This window comes from Alosa alosa, chromosome 19 (assembly GCF_017589495.1).
Source record: "Alosa alosa isolate M-15738 ecotype Scorff River chromosome 19, AALO_Geno_1.1, whole genome shotgun sequence".
Classification (NCBI taxonomy): Eukaryota; Metazoa; Chordata; class Actinopteri; order Clupeiformes; family Clupeidae; genus Alosa; species Alosa alosa.
This window is the reverse complement of record NC_063207.1, coordinates 3,230,042-3,242,297: the sequence shown is the minus strand read 5'-3', so window position 1 is coordinate 3,242,297 and position 12,256 is coordinate 3,230,042. Positions and strand designations below refer to the sequence as shown.

At 44.7% G+C, this 12,256-nt stretch overlaps 1 protein-coding gene across 1 annotated transcript; it reads right to left on the bottom strand.

Annotated features, from left to right (window-relative positions):
* Positions 1-6,867: 6,867 nt before the first annotated feature.
* Positions 6,868-9,900, bottom strand: LOC125284345 (paraneoplastic antigen Ma3 homolog). Its single transcript, XM_048228259.1, has 2 exons — positions 9,851-9,900; positions 6,868-7,828 (listed from the first exon to the last, which is right to left on the bottom strand). Exons 1-2 carry the CDS (start codon positions 9,898-9,900, stop codon positions 6,868-6,870), a joined length of 1,011 nt encoding a protein of 336 aa, XP_048084216.1.
* Positions 9,901-12,256: the final 2,356 nt, after the last annotated feature.

Below are 12,256 nucleotides of genomic sequence, written 5' to 3'. Positions count from 1 at the left end.
GGAATCATGGCGGGATGTACCATCTCCCCACTTGCTTTTACAATGGCAATGGAGGTCATCATTAGGGCCTCAAAATGGGTAGTGGGTGGGGAGAAGTTGCAGGGAGGGCCACGCCTCCCCCCGATTAGGGCTTTCATGGATGACATGACAACCTTGACGTCAACCGTTCCATGCACCAACAGGTTGCTGGATAAGTTAAATAGCAATCTGCAATGGGCCAGAATGAAGGTGAAGCCAAGTAAGTCTAGGACTCTCTCAATTGTTAAAGGGAAGGTAATAGATAAGAAGTTTGCTATAAATAAAGAGGTGATTCCCACAGTTCTGGAGAAACCAGTGAAGAGTCTGGGAAGGTGGTATGATGCAAGCCTTAGTGATAAATCACAGGTTGAAGACTTGAGACAGGTCACTAGGCAAGGTATTGCAACAATTGACAAGTCAGGGCTGCCAGGTAAGCTCAAGCTGTGGTGTTTGCAGTTTGGTTTATTGCCTCAGCTAATGTGGCCATTGACAGTTTATAAAGTTCCTCTGTCAAAGGTAGAGAGGTTGGAAAAAATGATCAACTCCTTTGTCAGAAAATGGCTCAGAGTCCCACGCTGCTTAAGCAGTGTAGCCTTGTATGGGAAGGGCATTGTAGAGTTGCCAATATCTAGTCTGACAGAGGAATTTAAGTGTGCTAAGGCTAGATTGGAAATGACTCTTACTCAGTCCAAGGACCCAGTGGTGAGGAAAGTTGCACCCACAGTTAATGCAGGGAGGAAGTGGAACCCAGAGCAGGCAGTTAAGCAAACTCAATCAGCATTGAAGCATAGGGATATAATGGGCCATGTGCAGCATGGGCGGGGGGGTCTAGGGGTGGGCATGAGTAAACCCTTGTGGAGTAAGGCTTCTGCAGGAGAAAAGAGGAAAATGGTAGTGGAGAAAATGCATAGACAGGAGGAGGCTGTAAGATGTACTAAGGCAGTGTCGCAGGCAAAACAAGGGCAGTGGGTGAACTGGGAAGGGGTGGAAAAAAGATGGATTAAATGGAAAGATCTATGGGGCATGGAAGCTGGTAAGATCAGATTTATGTTAGGTGCTACATATGATGTGCTCCCATCTTCCAAGAATTTAAGTCAATGGTTTAGTGAGGATGATAAATGCATACTTTGCTAGTGTGTGGGCAGTCTCCACCATATCCTATCAGGGTGCAGGGTGCAAAAGTCTCACCCAGGGACCAAAGTGACTTACATATACTATATTACAAGGGCGTCATAACCAGGTATTGAAATGTGTGGCAGCAGGCAATAGAGGATAAAAGGAGAGAAGTCAATTCATTAGCAGCTAGTAAAGGGGGGTAAGGCAAATTAACTTTGTAACGCCAGGGGATAAACCTTGTTCCCTTGAAGGCCAGGTAAAAACCGCCAGTTGAAAAATGGGGCGGGCTGGGAAATGAAGGTTGATCTTGGCCAGCAGATGGCGGTACCTCCACATATAGTGAGTACTAAACTACGACCCGACGTAATTCTATGGTCGGATTCAGAGAAGATAGTTTACTTCATTGAACTCACTGTTCCTTGGGAAGACAGAGTGGAAGTGGCCAATGAGCTGAAGAGCTAAATACACTGAAATAGCAGAGGAGGCAGCCAAGCGAGGTTGGAGTGCACAATTAAGGCCTATTGAAATCGGTGCACGTGGCTTGCTGTCTGAATTGGGCATTTGTGGTCGAAGTCTAAGGCAGGTGGTTAGTAACATGTCTTTAGCAGCAGAACGGGCAAGTGAATGGTTGTGGGTAAGGAGAAGTTACCCTTCCTGGGGCGCAAGCTAAGGTAAGCTAACTGGCTCATTTGTTTTGTGTTTGTGATGGACTGTGCCTAGGTTGATGGTACTTGGCTAAAGTTTTTTATGGTTTATGGTTCAGTCCGCATCAACGGGACGGACCCACCTAGCCAACTTAGACCATGCCTAGGTTGGTTAAGGGTATTTGGATGTTTGTAGTGGTAATATGATGGCAGCATGGGGCGTAAGCTGACTGGCTAATTTGTTTTGACTTTGCGATGGGGCCTAAGCTAACTGGCTAAGCTAACTGGCTAATTTGTGTGTAGGCTGTGCCTAGGTTGATGGTTGGTTGGCCAAGGTTTTTATGCCTATGGTTCAGTCCACATCAACGGGACGGACCAACCTAGCCAACCTTGACCATGCCTGGGCTAAAAGTATTTTGGGTATTGGATATTTCAATGTGGTAATATGGTGGCAGCATGGAGGGGAGTGTCTCCAGGACGCTGGTTTCACTGTTAAGCCTTCATGAGGTGTTGTGGGCCTAACTTAACGAAACATCGGTGAATGAGGGTGCCCACTTGATAACCCCAATGACATGCCGCATACTATACTGCTGTTGGATGGGCCATTTGTATTGTGTTTGTGACCATTTGTTGGCGGATTTGTGGGTAGTGTGCTTTTTTAAAGTTAAACTTGAGCAGGGGCTTCTGAATATGTTTTTACCTTGGATTTTGGCACAAGGGATTTTAACATCTAATCCTGTGTATTAATGTAATTGCTCTTTATTCATATACATATTTATATTATATTTATATCACTAAGTTTATTTATGGTTCTATTTGAGCATGTATTGCTATTTATTCATATAAATATTTATATTATTTATATCACTAAGGTTATTTACGGTTCTATTTGAACTGTGGGTTACAGCCTCCCCTCCTTTCCTGATGCACGTCCCTGTGCATCCTATTAGCAGCTACACAGTCATCACTCTATGTCACTTCCAGGAGTTTGGCTCATTTAAAGAGTCTGAGATGACTGCACTCAAACTCTGGAACAGTGACTGCACTACTGTGACTATGGGGTTTCCTAAGTGGGGGTAAGTCAGTCTCTGTATGGGTTGTCTGTGTCTACTGGACTTTCTTAGGTGGCTTCCATTCTCTCTGGCATCTTCCTCTGGATTTGCATAGGGTTATTCTCTCCTGGATTCATCTCAAGTAAGGCACTCTCTGGATTCTCGTCAGGTAGGTTGTTCTCTGGATTTTCATCAGGTATGTTGCTCTCTGGGTTCTCAAAAGGTAAGTCATTCTCTGGATTCCTATCAGGTAAGTCAGGAAGGAAACCACAAGGCAGTAGCAGATCTCGATGGAGGGTTCGTAGTGGACCGTCTCTGTTCTCAGGCCTAACAACATAGACTGGGACATCTCCAGATTGATTGACAACAACATATACACCAGATTCCCATTTGTCTGCCAACTTATGTTTGCCTCTGAGGCGAACATTCCTCACCAGGACTCTGTCTCCTTCCGTCAGCGTGGACTTAACAACGTGTTTGTCAAACCTTGCTTTGTTGGGATCTGCTGGTTTTTTTGCGTTTTCTGTTGCTACCTTGTAGTTGCTTCCAGTCGGGATATCAAGTCGCGGACATACTGTGAGTGAGAACCTGGCTTGTAGTTGACAGGTAAGCCAAATGCAAGGTCTACTGGTAACCTCGGTTGTCTCCCAAACATCAGTTCATAAGGGGTGAAACCAGTGACTTCACTTCTAGTACATTTGTAGGCATGTACTAAAGGCTTGACATACTCTTGCCAGTGACTCTTCTTCTGGTTCTCTAGGGTGCATGCTCAAAAGGGTCCGGTTGAAGCGTTCAACAGGGTTACCTCTTGGATGATACGGAGTAGTTCGTATCTTCCGGATGCCTGCTAGGTCACACAGCTCCTTGATAGTACGGGACTCAAAGTCTGGACCTTGATCACTATGGAGTCTTTCTGGGATGCCATAGTGGACGATGAAGTGGTCCCATAGGCATTTGGCAACAGCCCGAGCCTTCTGGTTTGAGGTGGGAATGACCACTGCATATTTCGTAAAGTGGTCCGTGATGACCAGGATGTCTTTGGTACCACTAGAGTCCGGCTCCAGGGTGAGAAAGTCCATGCACACCAGCTCGAGAGGTCGTGTGGCTGTGATGTTCACAAGAGGTGCAGCTTTCTCTGGTGAGACTTTACGTGTCGTGCAGCGGTCGCAGGTCTTGATCTTGGCCTCTACCTCAGCTGACATTTTTGGCCAATAGAAGCGTTTGCGGACAAGGTCAAGGGTCCGGTCTATGCCCATGTGGCCCATGTCATCATGAAGACTCTTCAGGACTATGGGTCTCAGATCTTCAGGCAGCACAAGCTGGTAGTGAGTCTGTGCACCCTCTTGTCGCTTACGGAACAAGACGCCATCTAAAATGTCCAGCCTGTTCCACTCTCTGAAGAGGAGGGAGAGCTCAGGGAGTTCTTTTCTGAGAGATGGTGGAGGTTTTTCTCCCAGCTCCAGCTGTCTAAGCACTGCACTGATCCAAGAATCCGCCCTCTGCTTCTCCCACATTTCAGTGGGTGTCATCATCGGGATGATGTTCACACCGTGAAGCTGGCATTCCTCTTCAAAGCTCTCTGGAACAGCATTTGGATGGTGAGCAAGCAACATAACCAAGGTAGTGCCAGGTGATGGCTTTAATGGTGCTTTCATCCATTTCTGTTGACAGGTGTCTTTTTGTGAACTGCTGTATCCTCTCAATCTCTTTTCGGGATGAAGTGTCATCAGATAGCCTACCGTGTGGACGTCTGGACAGCCCATCTGCGTCCTGATTCTGCTTCCCAGCCCTGTACTGAAGCTGGAAATCGTAGGTTGACAGATCAGCTAACCACCTGTAACTTGTGGCATCAAGCTTGGCAGATGTAAGTATGTATGTCAACGGGTTGCTATCAGTGACAGCAAGAAATGGGCATAGAGGTAGTCTTGGAATTTTTCTGTAATTGCCCACTTAAGGGCAAGAAATTCCAACTTGTGGGCAGGGTACCTGCTTTCACATCTTAACAGACCACGGCTTGCATAGGCGAAGGCTCTCTTCTGCCCTTGTTGCTCCTGGTAGAGTGCCGCACCAAGACCTGAAGTGCAGGCATCTTCAGGCAGTGGTCAACTTCTCGATGAGAGTGTCAAAAGCTGTTTGGCAAGCAGGGGTCCATCTGTCACCGAAGAGGTCTTTTAGATTGTGGTACTTCTCAGTGTTCACTGTGGTCTTAAAGCTTTTTCTCATAGGTGGATATCCGGCAGTGAGGCCATTGAGAGGCTTCACAATCTTTGAATAGTCCTTAATGAACCTACGGTAGTAACCGCAGAATCCCAAGAATGCTCTCAGTTCTTTCAGTTTAGTTGGTCTTGGCCAGGTTTTTAAAGTTGTTATTTTCTCTGGGTCTGTTTCAATTCCCTTCTCAGACACAATGTGTCCTAGGTACTTCACGGAGGTCTGGAAGAACTTGCATTTCTCGGGTGATAACTTCAGGCAACTCAACTTCAGGCAACTCAACTCTTTCAACTGGTTGAGCACTCGCATCAGTCTTTCCTCATGCTCTTGTAGTGTTGAGGAGAAGACAATCAAGTCATCCAGGAAGACGAGGGCCTGCTTCATGTTCAGCTCTCCTATGCAGCGTTCCATGAGCCTCTGAAACGTGCTAGGGGCATTTGTTATCCTCTGAGGCATCCTGTTGAACTCGTAGAATCCAAGTGGACAGACAAATGCAGTTTTCTGCTTGTCCTTTTCCTCCATTTCGATCTGGTAAAACCCAGATTTGAGATCGAGCACCGAGAACCACTTTGATCCAGTCAATGCTGAAAAGGAAGATTGGGTAAGGCATATGAATCTTTGATTGTCTGCAGGTTCAGCTTCCTATATTCCACGCAGAGTCTGACGTCCCCATTCTTCTTCTTGACGACCACAATCGGCGAGGAGAAGGGTGACTCAGATTCACGGATGACTTCTGCATGAAGGAGTTGCTGGATGTGGTTTCGTACAGCCTCAATGTCCTGTGGGTGTATAGGCCTCGCTCTGTGCTTAAAAGGTGTCTCGTCACTGAGCTTTATGTGATGTTTGATCTTGTCAGTGCGGCCAAAGTCAAGGTCGTGCTGCGCGAACAGGCATGGAGCTCAACTTTTCAACTATTCTGTCTTGCCACTCGCTACATATTGGAGAGTTACTGAAGTCAAATTCAAGCTTTGTCTTGGGGATCAGGTCTGTTGAGGGTTTGGAGCCAAGAATTTGAAGAGACTGGGCACTATTGATGGCATGGATCTCTGCTATCACAGCTTTAGGGGGTAGAGTTATGTCATGGTCTGACTCAATCTTCAGAATGACTGGTAGGCGATGGGGCTGCTTAGATGGCAGGTTTGCTAGCCCGTCAGTTACCAGTATGCCACCTGGTAACGAAAATGCTGTTGGCGACTCTACCATCACCCACTGACTACCATTAGTTGTTCTGCAGCTCACCGATCCTTCAAAGACTCTTGTCTGACCGGCAGCAATGGGTCTCTGCTGTGTAGCCTCACTTTCCCCATGCTTGAATCAAAAGTGTGTCTTTGTCTGGCTCCTAGAGTTTTTAAGACTGCTCTGTAGCCATATGGCAGTGACTGATAGCTCTGAGGAGTGACATCTGCATACTGCTCATAGAGGACATCCAAAGCATTTGTTCCTACTAGCACTGATGACACAGTTGAGCGCATATCAGGTACAATCAGCGCTAGTGTAGCAACTCCATGGTGTTCTTAGGGAAGCTGGTAACTTCGATGTAGCCAAGGTAAGGCACTTCCTGACCATTTGCTCCCTCCACTTCAAGTAGGTCACTTAATGAGTGGATGGGATCGTTGTGACTTTAGAGCCTGTGTCTAGCAAGCAGCTGCATTCTCTGCCACCTATGGTCACTTGTGCAGTGCACCGTGCCCCAACCAGTCCTTTGGGCAGGGTTGCTGACTGTCTCTTGGTGTGAGAGGTTGAACACATGTGGGAGACGCGCCGTTTCTGTTTGGGACACTTTTTGTGTCTCCCAGTCCCTGTTTGTCCCTCTGCAGGAACTGGGTCTAAAAATGCTCAGGCTCTGAAGTGCTGTTCACAGCATCCCATGCTTGCTGCTTTTCTTTCAGCAGTCTTCCCTTTGTGGCTACCAGAGAGGGGTTTGGTTCACGGTCACACTGTGGTTTGATATGTCCGTCCTCTCCACATCTGAAGCAATACCAGGGCTTTGGTCTCTTGCTGGTGGTGCTTTTTTCAGCTTGGCTTTGAGGTGTGGGAGTCTGAACTCTCAGAACAACCGGTGTGGGCGCCTTTGGTTTGGTGGCTGGCTTAGCTTGGTTCTTTCTGTGACCTTTCTGTGTGACACGTGCGAGCTGGGTTTGTAAATCAGCTATTTGCTTTTTCAGATCTTGGATCTCTGATGAAGGAGAAGGTGACTGTGATGTACTGCATTCTTCATCATACTGCACACAAATGCCTTGGTAATGGGATGACACCTTGGGTTTTGAGGCACTGAGGTGGTGCTTCATGCGAGTTGCTTTGGAAGCTCGCCTGTCTTCTGCTGTGCGGAGTAACAGGAGCAGTTCTGCAAAGGTAGGTGGATTTTGCTTCTTCTGCTCCAGTTGCAGCTCAGATATCAAGGTGTTGTCCCAACAACCTCTGACAAACTGTCTCAGAAGCTGCCTGTCAAACTCACTTGCAGAAACACCCCCCCTCCTGAGGGTGGCATTCAACATCACTTGCAGCCGTTGAAGGTAAGCTGAGGGTTTCTCACTACTGTCTTGCATCGTATTAAGGTACTTTGCAAACAGGTCATCTCCATCTTCAACGGTGCTAAATGCAGAGTCCAGGATCTCCAGACATACACTTGGAGGTGTTTCAGGTGTCAGGTGCTTCACAATGTCAATGGCAGGGGACAAGAGGCTTTCGAGGAGCTTTCGTGACTTGTGCAAGTCTGATTGCCTAGTGTCTCTGAGAAGAAGTCCCACATTAGAGCGCCAGGTCTCATAATCCGCCTCATTGTTGGGTCTAGGGAGACGCCCAGAGAATGGTCTGAGTCTTAGGGCTGTGTTTACATGCATAGCAGAGTCTTCATTTCGCACTATGTGTTCAACGATTACTTTCTGAATTTCTGGTGGATTCACATCACAAAGTTTCAAAGCTGGTTGTGTCTCTTTGGATGGGGCTGGTGGCATTGCCCAGTTACGCTCTGGCTGAACATGCCGCTCTGGAACTGTGCTGGGTCGGCTAACTGTGCTGTGAGGAGAAACCTGTGCAGCTATTTGCGGAACATGTTGCTCAAGTGAGCTCAATTCCATGTTGTCACTTTGGGTTTCGGAATTATCAAGGTCAACAGCCTCGCTGATGATGGAGAGTTCTTCTTTAAGGAGAGTTGCAAGGTCCTTGCCAGTCTGCTTAGCTATCTCCTTCAGCTCAGAGAGGTAAGTCTGTGTAGCTGTTTTGCTAGCTACAGGTGTGTAGACACTAGCTAGGGCTCTAATACAGTAACTGTAGTTAGCTGGGGAACTTGTGTCAAGTGTGTAGGGCAATAAAGATGCAAGTGCCTGTACAGCTGTGCCATATGTATTTTCTATGATGGCTTGCTTGTCTGAGTGTGCTGTGTGTGAAGAGTCTATTGGGATTAGTCTTTCGATGGGGCCATACTGTTTAAGAAAGTCATAAAGTTCTTCATCTGTTTCTGTGTTAGTTATACCACTAACTATAACTGAGTTAGGGATTTTTACATTGTTTGTCTGAACTACTTCCATGTCTCGTTAAGGTTAGACTCTAGTTTTTAACTCTAGTTTATTTGGATTAATACCACTCCTGGCCTGGCTCGCCAATTTTGTGTAGCACTTGTGTCACTGTGACCGTAATAATTATGCTACTGGACCAGTTCTAGGTTCGTTGAGTGGTGTATATTATAGAGAAGAGACATGAGACATGAACGTTTATATAAATAAGTCTGCAATTTACTAAACAAGAACAAAATTAAATAGGTCAGTTAGTAGGGTAGATAGAATTCAATAATATCAATATAAATGGTTCAATTAATATAAGCTTATCAATGAATATATCAATAAATATTTACAGTACAAGATGTAGGTCAATAAATGGATCAATAAATAATTCAACCCGTTCTCATCTCAGGGCGTCATATAAGGCCGTTTTGTCACGTCCTTCGGCGTTTTCTATCCACGCATATAGCACCCTTTCGCGTGCAGGTGCACGCTCATGGCTTTCAACCAACTTCATCGTAAAACCACCTGCGATGTTATTAGACGCTGTGGGCTTCACTCGTCATTAATTCACCACAATGTTGAACGACTGCACAGACGTAGGTTTTGAGCAACAACGAGTTATGTTTCCTCCATGATGATTGGCTAAAACAGGAGGTCATTAATCGTTTTTGATATAGGAGTTTATTGGCCGTTTTAACACCTTTATTGTGCGAGAGAGAGACGCATGGCTTTCTTCAATGCAACCCACGGGCGTTTCACAGGACGCATTTAGATTTGGCCAAATTACAATACAAGGGCGACATTTCCAACGCTTTCAGCAACAGTGCGGACAATTTGGTTTTGTTTTAAATTATCCAGTAGCCTAACCTTAATTTGAACATGGACGTGTGCTTGGTAGGTCTAACAAAAAACCCCACAATAACAGGTGACATGCCCGTGCATAGAGGAGTATATTGGCCGTTTCCAACACCTTTACCGTGCGAGAGAGAGATGGCTTTCTCCAATGCAACCCACGTTTCACAGGACGCTTTCGGATTTGGCTTTCAATCCAAGGGCGACATATCTGACGCTTTCAGTAAAAGCGTGGACAACTTTTCAAATTACTCTTGTTACTCTTGACACTCTTGTTTCAAATTATCCAGTAACCTTAATTTAAACATGAAAGTGTGCTTGTTAGGCTTAGCCAAAAAACATAATAATATGTGACATGCCCATGCCATCTATTGCCTGCATAGAGGATTTGATTGGCTGTTTTCAACACCTTTATCGTGCGAGAGAGACGCTCATTGCTTTCTCCAATAAAACCCACATATGCGTTTCACAGGACGCATTCGGATTTGGCCTTTCTAAGAGCGACATATCGGATGCTTTCAGTAACAGTGCGGGCAATTTGCTTTTATTTTAAATGATCCATAATCTTAATTCAAATATAAATGTGCGCTTGGTAGGCCTAACCAAAAAAGTCAATAATATGTGACATGCCCATCTAATGCCAGCTTAGAGGAGTTGCCATTTTCAACATCTGTATCGTGCGAGAGGGACAATGCAACCTACACAGGCGTTTCACATGACGCATTGGGTACGCATTCGCAGCAAAGGCCACTGTGCAGCACATAGCCCATTGATTTCCTATGGAGAGCGCAAGGTACAGAAATGCAATATTATGGACAGAGAAATGTAATTGTACTGGCTACACGAAGACCCTAAAATAATATGAAACTGGCCTGCAGCTGTACGTAATACTGTTAACCAATGCAAGGAATTTTAACATCTTTTATTGAAACACTCACACATATCACTGACATGTTCCTCCAAAGCACCTTCTGTCTTGGTTCAAGTCGCAAACAAGGTCTTTTGGATAGGGTGCAGTGGCGAACTTGTTCTAAACTTAATGGCTTCGCCACCATAGCTTAATATATTTTCACTAAACTAACACGCGGAGCAGGCGGAACAAATATTTCTGGCAGGCGGACCGATAGACTAGAGCAAAAGAGAGAACTTGTGTACCGAAGATGTACTTTCAATAATAAAGGTTAGGCTACTGGATAATTTAAAACAAAACAAAATTGTCTGCACTGTTGCTGAAAGCGTCGGATATGTCGCCCTTGTATTGCAATTTGGCCAAATCCAAATGCGTCCTGTGAAACGCCCGTGGGTTTCATTGAAGAAAGCCATGAGCGTCTCTCTCGCACGATAAAGGTGTTGAAAATGACCAATCAAATCCTCTATGCAGGCAATAGATGGCATGGGCATGTCACATATTATTGTGTTTTTTGACTAAGCCTAACAAGCACACATTCATGTTTAAATTAAGGTTACTGGATCATTTGAAACAAAAGCAAATTATCCGCGCTTTTATTGAAAGCGTCAGATAGCCTATGTCGCCCTTGGATTGAAGGCCAAATCCGAAAGCGTCCTGTGATACGTGGGTTGCATTGGAGAAAGCCATCTCTCTCTCGCACGGTAAAGGTGTTGAAAACGGCCAATATACTCCTCTATGCACGGGCATGTCACCTGTTATTGTGGGTTTTTTTGTTAGACCTACCAAGCACACGTCCATGTTTAAATTAAGGTTAGGCTACTGGATAATTTAAAACAAAACCAAATTGTCTGCACTGTTGCTGAAAGCGTCGGATATGTCGCCCTTGTATTGCAATTTGGCCAAATCCGAATGCGTCCTGTGAAACGCCCGTGGGTTGCATTGGAGAAAGCCATGCGTCTCTCTCTCGCACAATAAATGTGTTAAAACGGCCAATAAACTCCTATATCAAAAACGATTAATGACCTCCTGTCTTAGCCAATCATCATGGAGGAAACATAACTCGTTGTTGCTCAAAACCTACGTCTGTGCAGTCGTTCAACATTGTGGTGAATTAATGACGAGTGAAGCCCAGAGCGTCTAATAACATCGCAGGTGGTTTTACGATGAAGTTGGTTGAAAGCCATGAGCATGCACCTGCACGCGAAAGGGTGCTATATGCGTGGATAGAAAACGCCGAAGGACGTGACAAAACGGCCTTATATGACGCCCTGAGATGAGAACGGGTTGTAACCAATAATTAGGCTACAGTACAAGATGTAGGTCAATAAATAGATCAATAAATATTTACAGTACGAGATGTAGGTCAATAAATAGAAGGTTTATAGAAATAGAATAATGAATGAATATATATATATATTTCCTTGGGTAGGCTCGCCATCTAGTGTGCACTTGAAATATCTCTCAAGCAAAAAAAAAAAAAAAAACCTGGCCAAAACCGTCTTCAAAACACCTTAATCAAAACCACCGCTAAGATGTTACGGAGTTGATTCTTGATGAACAATATTAGAGATTTATTAGATATTTATTTGGAGCTTAATTCAAGCTGTCTGGATTTCTGTGTCTATCCTATTGATTTTCCGTTTGTGTTCAAAACTAGCTCGTGCATAGTCTAGCTGGGACAGGGTCTTAAAGGGGCAGTGATATTAAATTAAAGGGATGGTTCAAACATCATTGAAAGCATTGAAACTATTACAAAAACAATATTTTAACACGTTTTGTGGGTTCTAATAAATGTATACATAAATAACTTAATGTCTTATTTATATATTTATTGCTCTTCATTCATATAAATATTTATATTATATTTATATCAATAAGTTTATTTATGGTTCTATTTGAGCATGCATTGCTATTTATTCATATAATCACTAAGGTTATTTACGGTTCTATTTG